Below are 21,307 nucleotides of genomic sequence, written 5' to 3'. Positions count from 1 at the left end.
ACCTTTAGCAGAATAACTTCCAATAACTGAGTGCATTCTGTGAGAGGTACTCAACATGCCTCAGGGGTAATATTGGGCCCTAATCCACATGGGATCATACTGCCTGAGAAAGATCACATCTTCCCATGAGCAACAAATTAACAAATACATTTGATCAAGCAATTTTATAAACAGCACAGCACACACCTTTCATCTCAGAAGGCAGCAAAGGGCTTTACTAATTTTACAAAATGCATTTTTAACTGATATCACTGTCTTTGGTCTCACTGTGGAAGTCACAGTTTTTGCAAAACTTCATCTTTATTCTCTGTATGTTTTTATTCCAGATGATGGAACGATGGGAGAATCAAGGCAGCCCTCAGACAAGCCTGTCTGCTCCAGCTATGCCACAGAATATTCCCTATCCACCCACTCTTCACAGGAGTTCATTTCCCGATTCAACAGAGGCCTTTGATCCACGAAAACCTGACCCATACGAGCTGTATGAGAAATCAAGAGCTATTTATGAAAGTAGGCGTAAGTGAAAGCCCTGTTCACCCCACTGACCATTTAATATTTTAAGCTTTTGCCTATCAAAGTGTCACTGTTGACATAATTTTCCATAAATATCTTTTGTAATTTAAAGAAAACAACTATAATCCCAGTTAATGGAGGCCATTATAAATTATTCAAAAATTCTATACTTAGATATTTTCCTAGATCTTACCTAGATTCTGAAGTTTGACTTTCATAGGTTTTTTCCTTATATCTTTGCTCTCCTCATTTGACTGTTAAATACGTAGTGAACAACAGTACATATGCCATGATGTTCTGCTGTGCTATTTTTATTTGTAGTTAACCAATAGGAGGATGTGAATTTGTCAATACCAAATCTTTCCAGTTACTTTCATTATAAAATGAAGTTTCTTAAAGAAATTTCAAATTTATTTGTTTTTATAAAAATGACTAGTTTTCACTGTCCTTGGTAGTTAGAAAGAAACCCATAACACTAACAAGTACTATTTGAAGATCTATACAAAACAGTACTGAGCCATCAAGATTCCCATCTTGATTTTATTTCTCATGCTTTTGAGGGGTATACCATATATTTTTCACAAGGGTAAATGGGGTTAAACTTATTTACTCCTTATCTTAAAGAACATTTTAGCTAAAAATGTTATTCTAAATTGTCCAGAGCTTTGCATTTGTTAAGATCAAAGATTCAAAATAGTTTATATTTTTACAGAAAGCTTTTTCATAGCAGTTATTACTTGCACATGTCATCTTTCAATTCATTTTATAAATTAGTTTAGCCTATAGATCAAATTGCTTTATAAATTACACATAAAATATTGTACTGCAGCTGATACAGATTAGCCCATTAATATTAGTTTCTTCCGCATGCAAAGTGATAGTCTGAAGTAAAGACATTGTTGTCCCAAACACTGGGTTGGTGCTGCTTTTACTTGCCTTGGCACTTATACTTTAGTTACAGCATCAACATCTCCTGTTTGGCTTTGGTATTTCCAGTTTCCAGCAGGAAAAATTTGCTGGAGGAACAACAAGGGTCCACTTTACATCAGCTTAACCTGGTGTCTAAACTGTATCTCAGATTCCTCAATTCTTTGCCATTATGGCTAGTGCCACCATCTTCTGCCACCTTGTTCCATATAGTGGAGCATTTTTCAGTAGAGATTGTCACCATAAAACTCACTTTCCATTGTCCAGACCTTTTTTGGGGGGTTGGGCTTTTGTGGTTTTTTTATTTAATAGGTGTCTGAAATTAAGACCCTGAGTTTAAATCTAATTACTTAAATAAATTACTGACTTTTTCAGCAATACCAGGTATCTTATCCCCCCTAAATATCAATTTGAGAACTTATGTTAGACCCTCTACAAAAAGTATTTGATCTTCAATTATAAACTGCTAGGCATAGGAACTGAGCCTGCCACTGAATTTACAAACACCATGCAGCCCATGCTGGTTGCTATTTAATATAATAATTATTATTTGCTAATGTAGCATCTTCTACTGCTGCAGATGTAATTCTTGACTGTACAAGGTACACAAGGCACTGTACAAACAGAGGCTATAATTTTTGAAACTTTAAAACTCTTCAAAGTATGCATCAGGATGCAGTGTAGAACAGGCCAAAAAAGCTTTGAAAGAAGTAGGGCTAGATTTGAGCAAAGTCTGGAAATAATTTTCAGGAATCTCCTCTTTCTCGCTTTCTCGCTTTCTCTCTTTCTCTTTCTTTCTTTCTTTTTCTCTTTCTTTCTCCTTCTCTTTCTCTCTCCTCTTTCTCTTCCCCTTGTGCATTAAGGGCTAGAGTAACAAATGAAAATGTTTGCCAGAGCTGAAATGCTATTCCACAAAGTGTTGGGATTTGGGACTAGAAAGAGAAATTAAAGGAAAAACAATTCCATAGTTAACAAGGGTTTTATCTAGTTCAGCACCTCTACTGAAAACACTTTGGACTTTATATATTTCTTTAAGGAAAGGAAAACCCTTTGTAAATAATTACTTCTCATATGGGTACTTTCTAGAGGTGAAGTATTTTAGCAAAAATCTGCACTTTCCATTCAGCAGAGTCAGAACCATCTTTTGTGGTTAAAGCCATCAAGCCAAGAGTGGAAAAGTGCAGATTACAGACTTCCTGCACCGAAACAAATTATCTTTATAAGACAATTAAGAAAAAGTTATACATGCCATAGGCATATATGGGATATATATTTATACGGCATCGTCTTTCATCTTGATCTCACAATATGAAGAGTTCTATATTTACAGAGTTAGCCTAAATATTAATGAAAGCAAATAGGCTCAATCTATGTATGCCCTTCATAAAACTGTAGCAATATAGATCTTATGTCAACTACAAAGACTGGATTCATTATTATTAATGGGTGCCTTCTATGAGTTTTCTGCATATTTCCTTGACCAACGTGAACTCCAGTCTTCGACTGATATAACCTACTGTGTTCAGGAGCATATGCTACACCAGGGGAAGAGCTGATTACTCATAGGTTAGAGCTATGCTAAAGCCTGTGTTTAAATGGTTTAATTGCACTTGAGTTCTGTCCAAGAAGGAACTGGAAATTGTACAAAAGCCTTTTTCAGCCAGCTACCTACACAATATAAGCATTAAAAATCATGAAGCTGTTAGGCCCAAAACAAGAAAGTGCGGGATGGAAAGCAAGAGTTCAGTAACCACTCCCCCCAGGTTTCCAGCAGTTTCCTCATCTTCCAGGTGATCCTGAAAGATTCAATCTGTTTTCTTCTGATGCTGGTACCACTAAGCGTTTTCTCCAAACCTTGGTTCCACAGCTCCCAACCAGATCTCTTCTTCGTTTACTCCTATCCCTTGGTCCTCCTGCCTCCAACTGCCTCCAAACATCTTGGTTCTCCCTGACATTTTTTTTCTTGAATGCCACAAGCACACATTTTAGCAAACTCAGTTTGTCAAGCATTTGATTGCTTTTATTCTCTACATAGTGCTCACGCTTCCTGAAGTGAGAGAAACAACAGGCAGGAAATCCATTACTGAGTCAAGAAATTGTCATCTAAATTGAGTATTTGGGAAGGAGAGTTTTAAGATACTACACACTTAGTTTCCTGCCATATGGCTGTGTCAGGTTGGTTATCTTTGGAAAAGACATACACTTAAAATGCACGGGAAAAGTTCAGCTACTTTGTTTTTTTTAAGTGCTTCCTATCTCAAAACAAGTTTGCCTTATCTCCTGGCAAGACCAGAAATAATAGTACTGCAAAGAAGCAAACAATCACGACCTGGAAAACTCAAAAAGGAAGAGATAGCATTACGGTTTTGTTTTTCTCACAGTGAGACTCTGTTAGACTCTGTTAGTAAACTAACTAACTAACTTTTCATACTGCTATAGCTCTGAATTTCTACAAATCTTTTTATCAGAGGATCTCACCATGGTCAGCCCTCACCAGGACCTCATCAAAGCCTCCTGCTTCCCTATCAGGGAATCGAGCAAGTTATGCATCACAGCATAGTTCTGTGAGGAGCACAAGTGATGTGACTCAAAGAGAGTCAGTCTCTAGTGAGAACTAGACCCAAAGAGCCTGATTCACAAGTTCTAGGTGTGCTCATCCCTACCTAATGATAGCGAGAAAGGGGCTTCAAGCAGGAACTCTCCGTGGAAAAGGATGATTTTCATTCTATAGGAATGTTTTTCCACCTTAGGCATGTGAAGGGTCTGCATGACCTTGTGCGATAGGGAGATTTCAATTTTTAATGATCACATATGAATTACAAAGGACTACTGCTTCCCCACTGGAAACAGTTCTGTAGAGGCAGTTCTACCAATACAGCTTTGAGACAAATCAAATGGTGCAGTAGTACAAATGTGGAGTGCAACTCTGTTTTGTAAGTCATAGCTCCTTGGAAAATTGTCAAATGTTAGCAGTTACCTGTCAGCTCTTAGCTGTTAGCAGTCACCTGCCTCTGCTGTGACCCATCAGCTGCACTCAAAAGCACCAAGTAGCCAAAAAGGAGCATAAAGTGTTTCCAAAGACATCATGCAAAGCAGCTGCCTAAAAGTAAAAGAAGGGCAATTGTTTTCTTCTTTCTTTCTCTTTCCTTTCTGCAGCTACATCTCTCCTTCTCTCTGCTGCTCTTCTGGGGTGATGTTGGGGTTTTTTTCCCACTGATTTCTTCTTCCTGGTAAAGAGAACCTACCCAGCTTTCTGCTGTAAACTTCGTTTTGCAAAACTCAGAAATGGAGGAGACCTGCTCAAATAACTAGAGTTTTTTCCTTTTTTCCATCCACCTATAAATTTTAGATTTCTTAAAGGAAAATCCTTTACCTCCTTTCTCCTTATGAAAACTCAGAGCATAAGGGATAGTGTGACTGCTGATAATCATGGAAGTTAGGTACAGGAACTAGAATATGGAACATCAGATCAGGAATCTCCTGTTAATGAAAAAGATTATAAGACTTGATAAGCACCAGTTGTTACAGGTGTAACTGGAGTTCTGCAGTTGTCATTGGCAGAACTCATTCTCCTAAATTTAATATTTTTGCCTTCATAAATTTTCTTGATCATCTCTTGTATTTTATATAGACCACTGTTTGTTGTAAATACACAGTTCACAGCAAACTTTGTTCAGAGGCATGTGTAGGCAGACATTAGTCGAACAGGGGACACAAAGCTGTTGGGAATTGTAATGCTATAATATTTCTCTACTTATAAAATGTATAATAGAAATTTGGTTTCATCTTTCTCTAAGGAAAGCAGAAAAATAAACCTTTTTTTTTTTTACAGCAATTAGGTTACATTTGTCCTTCAGTGAGCGTGGTAGTCCAAGACTGGTAATATGACACAGAAATGCCAGTGGGGAGGATGAGATAAGCCAGTGATAAGCTCTTATTAAAAGTGAAATCTGAACAATTACAGTTCCACCTTTTACTGGAAGGACAAAGGTTCCTTGCTTCAAAATCTCTGAAGTTATTTTCTCCTCTGACCATGTATCATGAATTCATCAAGTTCTTTTCAAATCCGTCATCTGTCTTATGCACTGTACATTTTTTTGCTGCCAGAGAATTAGACAAATTGGAAAAGAACCAAAAAGCAAAGTCCACCAACAGCTGTGAAACATGTAAATAGCAAATGTATTAGCATAATGCATTATTAGCCTTCATAAAATACAGGGGGTTTCTTATGCAGATTTATGAATACATTTCTCTAAGGGTCACAGACAAGCATTTCAATGCATATTCACAGGCTACCTTTCCTCTGGAATATCACTGCAGGTATTCAGCACAGATATGCGTTAAAGTATCAGCAATAGGAAAGATTTGTCAGACAGCATTATACTGACTCATAATGTGTAACTTTGAAAATACCATTTTTGCAGAAAAGTACTAAGGCCATCAGGGTTTCCTAAATTTGATACTCACAGAACATTAAAAAAAAAAAAAAAATAGGTGTATAGAACTGAATGCATTATCACCTGAGGGGGCCTATGGCATAATCTACAACTAAGTAGAATTTTCTTTTCAATGCTTGATGGCTGAAGACCTACACAGTTACAGTCTTAACAACTGAAGGAAATTTTTCCCATAATTGTTAATGCAATTTTTTCAGACATTATTTATCTGACAAACATTTTGTCTCTAACATTTTTTCCCATTTTCGCTCATCTCTGCTGTAAAAAAAAATCACATTTTGGTTATGGTGTTATAAAAAGATATATACATATGTGTGCATATGTATATATATGTAGCACTATGATAATGTTAAATACATAGTATTCTAAAGTATGCTAAAAATATAAAGGGTGGGTTTTTTGTATGGGTAAAGGGTTTGACTCTATAAATCCAGAAAGTTGGGCTCTAGTTTCAAATCTTTTGTGATCTCAGTTTGCCATATCTTTCAATATTTCTGTTTACCAGTTACTGCCCTTTATATCAGTAAGACATGCCTCCCCTCACTTGGTAAATGAAAGAGTATTGGCAAGTTATTAATTATTACATATTATTGTCAAAGTACTCCTTGTTCTAGAGTATGAGCAATTGAGTTATAAGAAGGTAATTTCTCAAAGTAATTTCCAAACCGTACAAGTTGTTGTTTTCCTTGCATCTATTGCTACCCCAAGCAACAGCATAAAGAAGGTCAAAGAACTTATGTTGCTAAATAAATGTAACCCTTTTTTTTTAATAAGAGATGATACATAACAAAAGGAGAGGAAATTTAGCAGATCAACATCAAATAATTCTGTATTGTTCATCACTGCAGAAGGAGTTACTTGCCATGACAAAACGGATGTGTTGGTTATAAGAACTGACAGTGAAATCAAAAGCATTTTCAAATGGAATTATAAGAATAACATCATTGTAGTACTGTGGATGTAAAGTGATTTTGATTGCTGGATTGCAAAGTAGGTCCCAAATGACCTATGCTAATATGAAGTGTCAGTTTTACAACTGATGATGGTATTAAAGATGCAGTATTTCTTTCTCTTGAACAATTTACACTTTACTAAAAGGTATACAAATAGATTTTCATCTGCAAAGCATTAGAGTGTACTTAAGAAGTCAAAGTATTAATTTAAGAAACTGGCTTGTAAGCACTGGGGAATTGGTCACAGATGCGTGAGACCAATGGGAACTACATTGACTATGTGCTGTTTCAAACTGCTGCTTGCCCAGCTTTGCAAAGGCCATTGCAGTATTATCATATTCATTCTGCTCATTTGTAAAACTCCTATTTACCTAAAGCATGGCTAGGGCTGAGATGCTGAAATATAAATATTTCCTAGTGATAGTTTTGTTCAATGTATTTAGGATTCAACAAAGTATGATCCAGAAAATAACGCAGTATGGACAATAAATATTATCATCCCTATCTTTTGTCAGCATAACTCTTCCTCCAGAGAATACCAGTGGCTCCACTGGTGCAAATAAGAATACCCTTGTGTCAAGTTGTGGGTGAGCTGTGCTCCTAGGGCTGTATCTTAACAGTAAAGTCTGGTATTTTCAACATTGGTTTCAGTTAAGTCAGGATTGTATCCCAGGTCTTGTTTATTGTTTATCTGTTTTCACAAATATTTTGCATGAATGTAATTTATTTTAGATTAAACATGAAGCCAGATGTGCAAGCTTTTTACTGTTCTATCTTCTAATAGCAAAATTAACCTTGGCTTTGCATTCATCTGGTGTAGAAGGAATCTTGATGTATAGCAAGACTCATTCTCCAGAGCACATAGAGCAGTTATATACAAGTAGCAGTTCAGAAGAAGGCTTCTTAGTTTTACTTTCCTGATTCCTGTTTCTAGGACAGGTTAGCTGAACTAAAAAAATCAATGCAGAAATTTTATGAAGTATTCTGTTATTCATTCGAGTCTACTTTGTAATTCTTTCATTCCTATATCACCTAAAAGGCTACAGTTACTCGTGGTAATGCAACCACAAGAAGTTTAACCAAAAAGGCTTCATAGGGAGAATACAGAAATCTTATGTCAACATTTTAAAACTTTCTGCACTTTGGGAAGTGTCAGGTAGTCTGGTCTCTTTGTCCTGGCCTCTCCAAACACACCTTCTGCTGCCTAATTTCCTAAGAGGGGGAGGCAGAAGGTTTAACATAGTAAAAGTTTAGAAAATGTCAAAATGAGTTTAATAATAAGTAAATTGAAAGTTTCAAATTGCCTTGTGTAAAGTTTAGTTTCCTATAAAAACTAATTGACAGGGGTTTATAAAACAAAGCTTGCTAGAGTCTCTAGGTATTTTGGTAAAATTACCTGTTCATTCAGTTTGTTCTTGGCAGATAAAAAGCACGAGCACGTGCACGAATGACGTGCATTCTGCTTGGCTGAGGACCAGTCCTGGCGGTCCTTCCTCTTCACTTGCAAGTCTGTTCTGTAGGTTCTTTGAGCCCAGAACTGTGTGAGTTTTGAAAGAACTACCTATATCTCTGCATGTGACACAGGGAGATATCTCTGAGTTCCTTCTCTAAGTGCCCTAAGAAGTCCCTTCTTATATGTTAAATGTTATTCACAGATCTTTCCTTTTTTGAAGTTTTCTACTAGTTGCTAACAGTTTGCCTGTCACATGAGCACAGCTATTCAGAGGTTACAATCTATTTTTCAAAGTGCCAGTGACATAATAACAAATATCCTGTACTTCACACAGACCCAGACTGCTGACAGCAGATTCTTCCTAAAATGAACATTGCTTTGCTGTAGTTACCAAAAGTACGTCTTGCACTTAGTTTTCTCTTTCTGGTGATCATAAGCTTAAGAACTTTAAGTCTTGCTTGAACACCTTCGGCATAGCACAGTTCCAAATTTTCTGTGTGTGAATTCCTAAAATATAGTCAAAACAAATGCTAGATGTTGAATGGTTGATTACGAGATGGTAATTAACACCATGAGACTCTATATGAAGTTCTGCAAGGCAAAGACAACTATTCAGGAACAAAAACCAGACCAGACTAAATGGCATTAGCTTTGAAGGAAACTACCCCATTGACACGCACCTTTGCTTGACCAAAAAGATACCGCTAACTTACTTTCAATATATGGCTACCTTAACATAGCAAGTTGTTCTCTAATTTGTCACACTTTGAGCATGGTTGTGCTTCTTGCACTTTGCTGCTTGAGACCAGTTCTAGGGGATATTAGGGTAACTGCAAGCAGAAATAGAAACACAAAATGAACCATTCTTACAGCAGCTCCAAAGAGTAATTCTAGCTGGGTGACCGAGAGAAAAGGCTTACATCCTTTTAAACCTAAAAGCTTATTGAGACTATCAAGAAGAAATTGCTTTCTGTGCATTAAAATCATTCTGTCTCTTTTAAGAATTCCATTAAAATCTTGAAAGGATGTGAGTATAAAGATCATTTCTCCAAGTTTGCTGTGGAGCAGCATCAGTTTCAAAGGTTTTGGTTTTCAGGAGTTGCGGTGGTGGAATAATTTACATTTAGATAGCACCTCTCATCTTGAAGGATCCCGAACCACTTTACAAAATCTGAAGTGTGTGAAGGAATTACCTCCTTTAACCAAAGTAAAGGCATGCAGCCACCTATAAACTGAAACACCATAGCCCACCTGACACAACTCCTAACACTGCAGGTGAACACAAATACAACAGGAACACCAAATCCAAAGGGATCTTTCCATCCAGTGGAATCTCTAGACTATATTTTAGGTAAGCAGGTAGCAGTCATCTGAATTTGAGCAGGTGGTGGCTGTTATGTAAATACCTTTACCAAAAAAGTTGTAAGATGTTTAGTGGTCTCCATATCCATTTTTGGGAAAATGTCTTTGGCCTAGAGCATTCATTCTGTATTGACTCAAGTGAACAGGAATTACTCAGCTGCTCCCACTGCAGTCCATGCTGCCTTTAGGAAGCAGTCCACCAGAAGGCAGGTAGCTGTAGTCCAAACTCTTCCAAAGTGGTAAGGAGCTGCCCACAGAGGAAATACTGTCTTTTCATTTCTCTCACCACTACCACATATTTCCAGAAGGCTTAGCCAAAATTGCTGGTCTCCAGTATTCAATCCACTCCTGTATTCCTTCTGTCTCAGGAAGATAATATATACTCATATGTTGAATCACTGTCCTACAGATGCTGATGTGACAGACCTTATCCCATTTACACCATGAAGTATGCGTGGTATGATATTCTGGTTGAGAGTCACATGAATGCCTTACTGCTTTATTTACCTTTCTGCTGTTGGTAGGCCAATGGAAGTCACCTCTTTTTTGGGATGCTTTGCAATTCTCCCTGAATGCTGCAGAGATGATAAAACAAAAATTCTTAGTCAGAACATTTCAAAATCAGCAAAGGAAGTGTGACAGTGTATTCAGCTATGCAGTTGTTCCAGATTCCTCTAATGCCAGCAAAGTAGTTGCATATGAAAACAAATCAGTTATTTGCTGCATTTCACCTAGTGAAATGGAAATACTTTGAAACTACCTGCATGAAAAGTAGGTTAAATGGGTTTATCTGCATTTGCCTTCATGTACAACCATTTGTTGTTATTGGCAACATACGTCCTTCTAGCAAAATCTTGCTCTTCTTGATGATAAAAGACATTTTGCAATTGAGTTGAATAAAAGCAGTGGTCAGGTCATCCAAACACAGCCATTAAACTTTCCCTTTTATTGCTGTACTTGAATAAGCACAAACATTGTCAGCAACTTTCAAAATTTTAAACACATTAACAATTTTATCTTCATCATAACCTATGTTATGTTAAAGGAATGTTACCATCTTACCATCTGTTTCACTTTGCGTAGAAATGGACAGGGAAATCTACATCTAGCAGGAATACGTACATGTACCACCTAGGAAGCCAGGGAGGACGGGAGGAGAAAAAAAAAACTGCAATAAAAAGTAGAAATCGCACTTCAGTAATTCACAACACAGCAGAGAAAATGATGCTGCATCTTTAAATAACTTGAGAAAAGTATTTCATCTTTAATTCCCCATTTTCCTATTCAGAACAAGTGCTGCCCAGGACTGGTTTTCGAGTGGATTCCTCTGGCAAGTATTCTTCAGCCTTCATTGTTCTGTAAACTAATTGTCCTTCATTTTATGTTTTAGTTTTTCTTCTTTCTTTAATCATTTCTCTAGATAATGGCCGGTCATGACTGCCCAGTCACCCTTTTGTTTTTGTATCAGCTTTGTGGAGTTATAGAATGCTAACTCTAAATCTTTTTAGAATAGATTTGCATTTTGAGCAAGGAAAAGCATTTCTTTTTCCTCAGCCAGTCTTTGTATATGTTTTACGATGATTTACATGTGCATTCATATATTAGCGTTCACTCTTTAACGTAAAAATGTGTCTCTATAGCTCATGCCCAAGCCTAAGCTTGAGGTGTATTTTGTGTAAAACTGAAATTAATTCTGTCTTCATTTGCAAAAGAACAGAACTGATGTATTATGCAGACCCATCTATTCCTTGTTCCCATATATCTTGTTCTGCAAAAAACTAAAAGCAAAAATTTTCAAAAAGAACAGATTTTTCAGGTGTTTGAATCAACATCAGCCTTCTAAACTGGCAAGGGACTTGTTTAAAAACCAGCAATACTTGATTTCCCGATGTGATCATGTTAAGTGAACAGTTCCAACAGGCATCCTATACAAAGGCTGTTTTGACAATCCCATTAAAGTCTTTTCTAGTCCTACACAGGTTGGACAGCCATCCTAAATTAAATGTGATACTGGGGTGGGTTTGCATTTCCCAGTAGGCTTTATACATTGAATAACTGTTAACACACCAATATTTTTTTTTCCATTTTGCTGATTGTTATACTGAAACCTTTATTTACAGCCTTTCCCCCCTATAACTATCAAGCAGAAATATGTATGTTTTTTTAAAGGCTACTCATGTTGGAGACCAGCAGACCCTTGACTGCTTTTAAGCTTTTCACATCTATCAAGAACATCTGAAACTCAGATAAAAAGTTATTGTAGATTTTTGTCAATCACAATTCGCAGTAATGATTTATATAGAAAAAAAAATCTTCACCATCTTCAGCAAAGGAGTTCAAATTCATTTGTATTTTTAGCAGGAAAGTTGAGTACACTCAGAAAGACAGTAAAATTATTACAAAAAAAGGTCTTCATCCATGTTTTAATTGCAAGATAGAAGAGATTTGATTAAAAAAAAAAATCCTTCTCAACATTTACAGCATCATACTCAGTACCAGGTTTACCACTATAAAAATCCCATAGCACTTGTGCAACTTGACTCATACAAAAAATGAATTAATCATCTTCAGGGATATATTTTCTTTAATACTTTTAAGAAACAATTGCATGTACATTTATCAATGTGCAATTCACCTAGGAGTTCATATGAATACAGTACAGAAATGTAGCTGAGAGTGGGTAATCACATCCTCACCTTCGAGATCTCACTATTGTTCAGTAACAATCTATTCTGGTACCTTTACATTTAAAGCAAATTCACTGTCATCCAGAAACTAGCCAGCAGAATTTCGCAAGGCTCTTTACTGTCCTCACTCTGCAGCAATAATAAGATCACAGCTTGTCCAATGCCATTCTCAAATTCATGGGGAAGCCAGCTGGTTTTATAACCTAGTAAAGTGAATTGGGTTGTTGTTTTTTTTTCCTCTACTAGGCCAAATGATCAGGTAAGATAGTTTTCCCTTGCACAAAAAGAAGAAAAAAAAATGCTATAAAAGACAATGAAGTTACTAACAGGCAAATCTAGAGTTCTTTTTCTAATACAAATGTGCAGAGAGGCAAGGGAGAACAAGGAACATGGTAATTCTTGCACAAGATACCCATATTATACGATCAGAAATACTGACTTTAAGATGAAACTCTCCTTTCAATGAAACTGGTAGCAGGTGGAACATTCAGGTGTATTAAGTTGACTGGAACGAAAAGCAAACTGTGCAAAAGACTATGCTAATTCAGTCTTGGCTTGACTCCTGTGTCTGCAAACCTATTCATTTCTTCTTATTTGGCATGAACCACAAGGTGCTAATCTAGCTTACAAAAAGAAAAAAAAAGACGCATTTTCCATAACGAAGTTATATTAACCAACGGTTTGCAGTATATCGCAAGGCACAGGAGCGTCATTTTTCTGTAAGTATAGGTAATTTTCTTTGTATGATCAATTGAAAATCTGCTCCAGCAAGAAAAGGTAAAATTTAGTTTATCTAACGATCCTTTGTGAGGAAAAAAAAAAGTACCAAGATCATAGAGAAGCAAGCACTGAAGAAATAACAGATGAAATGTAATCGCTTATATGGGTAAGAGTACTTAATCAATGTACATTCAGGAATATTGAAACAGCTTGTTTAAAATAATTGTAGGGGCTTTTTGTAAATCTACCAAGCATGAGCTCCTGTAGTAAGAACACATAGTAGTGAACAACTTAACTGTCTTTAAGAAATGGGGGAAAAAAAGGATTTCGTCATCAGCAAGATTTTAGAACATATTTTTGATTAAAGACTATCTGATGACATGGAGATAAACTGAGACCTAATGCAAAAGGAGTCTACAAAATGTTGGTTGTGTCAGTAAAGCGGTAACCAACACCAAACGAGCAATGCATGTTTAATCAAGCTAGAGTTCAACTGGGCATTTTAGAAAATGCCAGTTATAATTGAAGCACTTGCATGTTAGCCTGGAGAAGACAGTGCTTAGCACAAAATGTAAAGGGAGTGGCTAAAAAGTGGATAGGTGATTGAACTAAAAGAACAGTTTCTGGACTGAAGAGATAGTATTAGTGGAGAGCCTCACAATAAGTCTTCTGTGTTATTTTCATTAATGATCTAAACACAAAAACTAAAGGTGGAAATTAGATCACATTCAGACATGTAACTTCAGGTATCTATGGTGTAGTGGTCTCCAGACCAACAGAGAGCTGGTCAGTGCATCCAATGGATTTGTATCATACCAAGCATGAAAGCCAAAACAACCAGCAACAGCAGTGGAGGAAACGCTCTTAAGTATACTAGTTAGTCGCTGGAGATAGTATGATATTACTGTGAAAAAGTATGGAAACTCATGGGGTGCAATCCATCAGTGAAATGCTGAATGAGTCAGGTGACCTACTGACAAAGGCCACAAACAGGCTTAGGCACCCAGTCTCTTCTTTAATGGTAAGGTCTGCATGCTGTTGGCTTGCAGAGGCTTGCAATAACAGGGACTAGATTCTTTCCAGTTCCATGTTTTGTTTGCTTGATGGGACAGAAAAGAGTGTTGTTTTTTTAAAACAGTTTTCAGTGACCTGGTAAGCATTAGCAGAGAGTGGGGTCTGTAGACTTCTAGCTCTTTGGGAAGGAACACTCTCCAGTGCAAGCATGATGGCATAGTCAGTTAATTCCATCTTAACATGAGGAGGAACTTCTTTACTTTGAGGGTAGTGGAGCACTGGAACAGGCTGCCCAGAGAGGTTGTGGAGTCTCCCACTCTGGAGACATTCAAAACCCGCCTGGATGCTGTCCTGTGCAACCTGCTGTAGGTGACCCTGCTCTGGCGGGGGGGTTGGACTAGATGACCTCCAGACCTCCCTTACAACCCTGACCATTCTGTGATTCTGTGATTCTGTAATCCAAAGGCTTCCAAACTGTGTTAGAGATTGTAGAAAAGTATGCCCATATACAGTATTTTTAGCCAAAACCATTTCATGGTCAACCTGGCTTACCCATTTCATTCTAAATGGATAGAAAAACAACCTTGTTTTAAAAAAAAAAAAAAAAAAAAAAAAAAAAAAAAAGAAAAAGTACCTCTTATTTTGGAGTCTGGTGCCGACATTGGTTTGGATCAGCTTTGTCAATATATGTGTTTGAGGGACGTTTTCATCTCAGTGTGCCAGAGCATGTATTCTTCACCACTTGACATTTTTATACTTTCTTAATGTATTCCCAACTGTGCATATTCATTCATGTGTGTGCAAATAAAGGTAGTGCTTGGTTTGTGACAGACTGCTGGAAACAGTGCCTTTGAGTGTTAGAGCCAGGCTGTGAACGGTGAACCTACCGTGTCTGTCTACAAAGCCCTCCCCCTAGCACTGAGCCCCATCCTTGTTACACTTAGGCACAGCAAATCAGGTAAAGATAAGGTATCACTTTCATCTTAAAATTCCTTTGCCTCTTGCAACTCTGAAAAACCTTTGTATTAAGTTACAATACTGTACATGCACAGTCTTCATTTGTTCTCTTATTCACTGTTGAGACACTTATCAAACAAACTGAAAAAATCAGGATAATAAGCTGTTAGGATCTGTTTGGGTTTGTCTTCTAAATACCTGAGAAGCAAGTTGGTAGGGAATTTAGGGAAAGTTAATACTTTTTTTTTACCAACTGAAATATTTGTGATTCAGTCTCGCTCATACCAATATACATTGCTGAAACAATGTACTATGCTGCTGTCTAATAATAGTAATAGGATTTTTATTGCACGGTCGTAGTATAGAGCCATTGCATGTAGTCCTGCGTCTCTGTCTTTGTAAGACCTGACTAAAATGGAATCAGCTTTAATCCCAGACTGAAGCTGGGATCTGCCCAACTCTGCAGTTTGTGAGGAGTCCCCTGATGGCTCTGGGGGAGATCTGTAAATGAGAGTCTCTGAAGTACCATGTTTCAGCCATCTGTAGTCCCTCCTGAGAAAACAAGGCACAGCTGGAGACACCATGAACAGTTCGCTGAAATAAACCTAATCATTCCCTTTTTGTCTTTCGGGGTTGGCAACAAGCTGACACTGGCCAAAAGCTGTCACAATTTATAGACCAGAGCGCAATTTGTATGAAAGACAGTGCCTGTTAATCACTGTCCTGCTTCAGGTGATGAGCCTAAAGCATCTCTGAACATGCAGACAAAGCAATAGTCAAAATAAACAACTTCTTATTCCTCTAACTGCTTAGGGTTTCGCTTTATACAATTTGAAATTTTATTCAAAATTTCTCTTTTGTATTTTGAGGCCATCAAGACCCAAAACATCGGGCTCTTTCAAATGAAGCTACAGACACTTTTACAAGAAACTGACTTTTAAAAAAACACTACATTCCTGAACTGATATATTCCAGGGCAGAATGTATGTTTACAAGCAAGTTACACAGGCATACAGAAGAACAATTTTAATGATTCATAAAGCTGTTGAGACTTTAATTGAGTAGCATTAAGGAGTTCAAGTTAATGATGTTAGCTTTCAATTTAAACCCTAAGACTCAGAGGCTTATAATGATAGCTTTCATCAAAACTCTTTATTGATGGTATTACCTGAAAGTGGAGTACTTAAAAGCTACATTACATAAAAAGACATACTACTTTATGTCTGTATGTGGAACTAAAACAGCCTGTAACAATTATTCATCTTTTGTAAGTTGGACTGATATTTTTTCTATGTATCTTTATCTCCCATTTCAGTTAATTTTCTTTAGGTTTTAATGAACTGCAAGGAAAACACAAATTAAATGCCAGAGGTGGATGAACAGCAGTATATTATGCAGTCACTTGTAGGAAGAAGGCACCTTTATAACCTCTATTTTCAACAGACTTTTCCAGCACTGTTCTGCTGTGAATGTGTTCTAGCTTGGTTTAGTGTATTCGACTGAACATAATCATCCGCCAAGATACCTACATTTTCAAGTCTCCTCCTTGTCTGTGTACAACACATTGTGTCCCATTTGTTTCCACCAGCTCTAACCAGGATGCCATTAGTCATGTGCAATGCACACAAGGTGGGAGGGAAGATGGTGCAAATTCTCAAGACAAAGCCAAAATGCTTTGCTCAGTAGGATTTCCCTTTAAACCAGGTCCCGATTACAAGGAGCTGGATGTTCACCTTCGGAGAATGGAGTCTGGGTTTGGCTTCAGGATCCTGGGAGGAGATGAGCCTGGACAGCCTGTGAGTTATTTCTTCCTAACTTTCCTTTTCATAACTCTAAAATCTGTGTAAAGGTCAGAAAAATATTACTACATAGCTGAACCCAAATGAACACCGTGTTAAGGCTATAAAGTAAAATGGCTTTTTTATTCATCCAAAGAAAAAGACAGGACTCTTAGGTTGTCCGCATGTAAAACACGTCACAGTAAATTGAGTTAGAATCAGAAGGAATTAAGTCCAAAACGGTGCATCGCTCAGCCCTTTACTGCAGAGTGTGACCTGGCATCTTTTAATCCTGGCTTTCCAAAACTGAGTTTAAGCAGAAGATTTTAAAAATCAGATTATATAAGACTATGCATAACTGTGTTCAATGTAGACAGATTATATATACATAAGGTTAAAAGATACTGTTGACAATGCGGTTTATTTCCAGAAGCACAGAACCCCCAACAGGGAATGGTAGTCCATGTTCTAGGTTAGATGACAACATCATGTGATGCATAAGGCATAAATAAGGTAGCTTTATACCATTAGAAGGGAGACATCTCCATAACCAAATAACAGGTAACAAAACCAACATTGATTCACCACAGGTGAAACAAAATATAAAATAAAACATATACACTATTTTAAAAGAAATGTGTACACATTTTGGTAAATTAATGATATATATAAATACTTTAATTTTGAGAGAGCAGAATAACTTTGATGTAACTGTGGTTTGTCAATGAGGACTAATCCCAAGTCAACAAAGATAATATTTTATTATCACAACCTTATGCATAGTCTAAGTCCTGTGTTACCACATTTCTGAGGTAATGTACAACTACATGATAGATTATATATTACATGTTCAAATTCATACAGAGTAATATAGTTGCCATTCAAGAATTAACATTAACCAACACACGTCTCTGAGAAACAAAGCAGCTCCTCTATTTTAAAATTGTCAACATCTGTCGAAGTACTGATAAAAATTAATAGTTTACTGATGCCTCCTGTAAAAAGAAACAAATGCATTGTATTCTAAAAAAGGTGCTTCAAGTGCTGATTGAAATGCAGAGACCCTATTTCAGAATAAGTGTTTTGGAATGGATTTTCAAAGCTAAATAAGGTGTAGCTGCACAGAAGGACTCCAAAACAACACTGTTTCATCATCTACATTTGCAGTGTGCCTGAAGCCCCTCTGGCATCTAACATTCTTCCGTGGAGTATGTCCCACGCACATAAAATGAAGCCACTGAGCCACCATCTGCACGTTCTCCAACTAAGCATGTTTGCTGTCCTTTCTGGATGGCCCAGCCAGTGTGGGTTCTCAAAACTCACCTACTGGGTGAAGCCAAAAAGGAAATCTGTTAGGAGCCAGAGGAAATGTCCCATTTTATCCTGCAAAGAATTGGCATTAGTGGAAGAATTGGAAATCTCCCTCTATCTGCTTCAGACAGTAGTGTCTAGTGGCATTTCCCGCCTCCCAGGAAAGTGTCCCCGGCTACAAGGCTGCTCAGTATTCTGGGAAAGTCTGTCTTGGTATCTTCTTCTGTGCCTTCTTCATTACAAATGGGTAATTAAGTAGTCACATACTGCATGTCTGACTGGCTCTGCAGTTTGGAGGTTTACAACATTCTCATGGGGAAAAGCGCAGCTCAAATGCCTCATCTAAAAGATGATCATTTATATAAAATGGAACGATTTCAACCTAAAGGACTGTGAGAAAACTGGTTTAGAATATCTAATATTCTGATGGTTAAGAATACATGCCACAGTTGGGGGAGACCTGAATTTATGTCTCAGCTTAACAATCTGGTAGAGTGGGAATTTGGAGACGAGTCCTCTGCCTCCCAGCTATGCACATTATGCTGGGAGGACACAGTTACAGAGGAAGCAGCTCTTTCTAGTTTCTTTTCAGCAAAGGACTGACCTGGCTTTACTGTCCAAAGTCAAAGAGTCATAGCTGGATACCAAGTGCAGAGATATCCACCTTGCTATTTTTGGAGAGCAGGACCAAAAATGCTGCCTTCTGTGAACCACCTTCTAAGACTTTTGTTCTCAGCCTGCACTTAGCCTCAAGGTTGCTATCTCTATTTCAGGGCTCACAAATACAAAAACATTTTTCCCCAGACATATGAATCTAACAGGCTTTATGTCTCCCCACAAACCATCCCTCAAAATCCTCAGGAATGAATAAGGTCCTATCTTGAGGCTGAGGATCCTACAAGGCAAAAAGGCACCTACTTAGAGACAGGTGTTGCAATGCTGAATTTCTGAATTCTCACTCCTTCTTTATTGCCCATCTACTTGTTTTCATGTCTCAAATTCATCACTAATAAAGATGACAGATGTACTCCACTTTTCTTAGTTTCCATCTATTTTGAATTCAGAACACAAGACTTCTTAAATCTCTTTTCCCTCCTCCACTGTGTCTCTGCTCCCCCATGGACAGCCCACCTGCAGCCTCCCGTTGCTTTCACCTCCAGAAAAGGAGAGGCAGTGTCTGGCTGTCCTCCAAACCCCTGCATTTCCTATGAAACAAGAACTGAGACGCTTTGAAATGTTTGTTTCAGCTCTCCCACTGTGCAGTCAGGTAACACAGAACAAAAGGAAGCTTTCATTGCCTTTTGTCTTTGTGGTTTGGTTTCTAAAAAGGAATATGGATTCTTCAGCATAAGGCAATAAGTTTTTCAAAGCAGCACAATCCAAACAAAGTTTTTCAGAAGGATTATACTGACACTACAGAGGGACTGTACCTTAGTTTCCTTCTAGTTATATCAGCTACCTGGCACCTTAGAAGGAGAAAGTGCTGCTGAACTACTCCGCTTTCCATATTTGTAAGCATAAAGATGCTTACCAAAGGAAAGACTTAAATTTATTGAGAAATTTCAAATATCAAGACTGTGGGTTGTGCCGGTTCCAATCAGCTCTCAAATCTGATGAGATTGTGCCACCACAGGTATTTATCATGTCTCCCAGTAACTTGAGGAGTTAGAGATAATCTGACTCTATTACAGTGAATAACAACATCACTGAAAGGTTGCAAATATACATAAATTGTAACTTTATTGTTGCAAATCACTGTCCCAAAGTGGAGAAGTATTTTGGATATATTTGTGCAGCTCAAACTCAAAATCACAAGAACATATACATAATTACACTGAGTTTCACCTTTTCATCACAGATTGACTGGGATTCCGCTCAAAAATGCTTGCAAGATGTATGTCTATATTTCTTTTATGATCAGTGCCAAGAAACAGACATTTCTAAGATAGAACAGATGCCCATAGAGCAAAACGTTACAATAACACAGACCACGCCTCAGGAGCTCCTATTTTTAGCAGTGCTTAGGCATAGTTCAGGTTATTAGTTTGGATTTAGACATCCCAGACGCTTAAAATTAGGCGAGATAAATCTCACCTTCTATGTGTACTACTTACATTTTACTGTGTCCCTTTGAAGCTACCATGTTATATTCAGAGAAACCGAAACACAAAGTCCAATAATTACCGAGAATCACAAAAATTTCAGTATCAAAAGAGATTAACATGTATGATTTAATAGACCCAGGCTTCAGTTTCAGATTATGCTCTGTCACAGTCTCCTAATCCCAGCATTTCTCATGTTTAATCTCAAGCAACAGGTGAAACTTTCCCTTTTCTCTACAACACACTCTTTATCGCCTACAAGCCATCATCCTTTTCCTCACATATTCAAAGCAATCTCACGCCAGCATGAAACTGCATAACAGAGGTAATATAATCCTGATAAATACTTTTCCAATTTGCGTTTTGCTTGTAGAATTTATAACTATTATGGAAACTACTCAGCCATGAAATGAGAGCAGATATCGGATAAGAAACAAGTTCAGACACAGAAAATGAAAAAGAAGGAAAATTAAGTTATTCTTGCTATTAAACATACCCAATAGCAGATATGGTGGCCGTCATCTGAACAAACACACCTACCTGAAGTGTTTAAAGTAGGACTCTGCTGCTTATGTTAGGAGTCAGTTCCACCACCGGAATGAGTAACACAATCACTTTCCACTGGACATATGAAATATCAGCAATAATTACTTAATCAGTCAAAACTAGAAAGAGTTTTTGCACTTTGCTGTAGATACTGAAGACCTACCACGCTGTGAGCTGCATTTAGGTTTCTCCAAAGGTTAAAGATGCACAAATTGTTCAATACTTTGGCAGCCAATTATAAAGAAACTGCAAATGCTGAATAAAACCAAAGGAGGAAGACAGTCCCTACAATATTCCAAGCTGCAGAGGGTTATTACCTCTCTCTTCCCAAGATAACTAGGAAAAAAATCTTACTCATATGAGACGCCCAAATGTAACGTTTTTGAGAATACTTTGTGGAGATCTAGGTAAATGTAGCTTTAGACAGCTTTTTTCCTGGCCAGTAAAGGAGCATAAATACATATTTCATAGTTGGATTTTGCACAAAGTATTTTCCAAAGCTTTGAGATATATTCTTTCACTGTTTG

General features: G+C 37.4%; 1 protein-coding gene across 1 annotated transcript in view; it reads left to right on the top strand.

Moving 5' to 3' along the window:
* Window positions 1-21,307, top strand: part of MAGI2 (membrane associated guanylate kinase, WW and PDZ domain containing 2) — a 536,664-nt gene that overhangs the window by 446,833 nt on the left and 68,524 nt on the right. Inside the window, exons 12-13 of the mRNA XM_009883000.1 lie at window positions 327-516; window positions 16,748-16,839. Of these exons, the coding sequence (XP_009881302.1) occupies window positions 327-516; window positions 16,748-16,839 (282 nt within the window). The remainder of the gene's footprint in view (window positions 1-326; window positions 517-16,747; window positions 16,840-21,307) is intronic.

This window comes from Charadrius vociferus, unplaced genomic scaffold (genome assembly GCF_000708025.1).
Source record: "Charadrius vociferus isolate BGI_N301 unplaced genomic scaffold, ASM70802v2 scaffold32, whole genome shotgun sequence".
Taxonomy (NCBI): domain Eukaryota; kingdom Metazoa; phylum Chordata; class Aves; order Charadriiformes; family Charadriidae; genus Charadrius; species Charadrius vociferus.
Note: the sequence above shows the minus strand (reverse complement) of the source record. Positions and strands in the feature narration are given on the sequence as shown.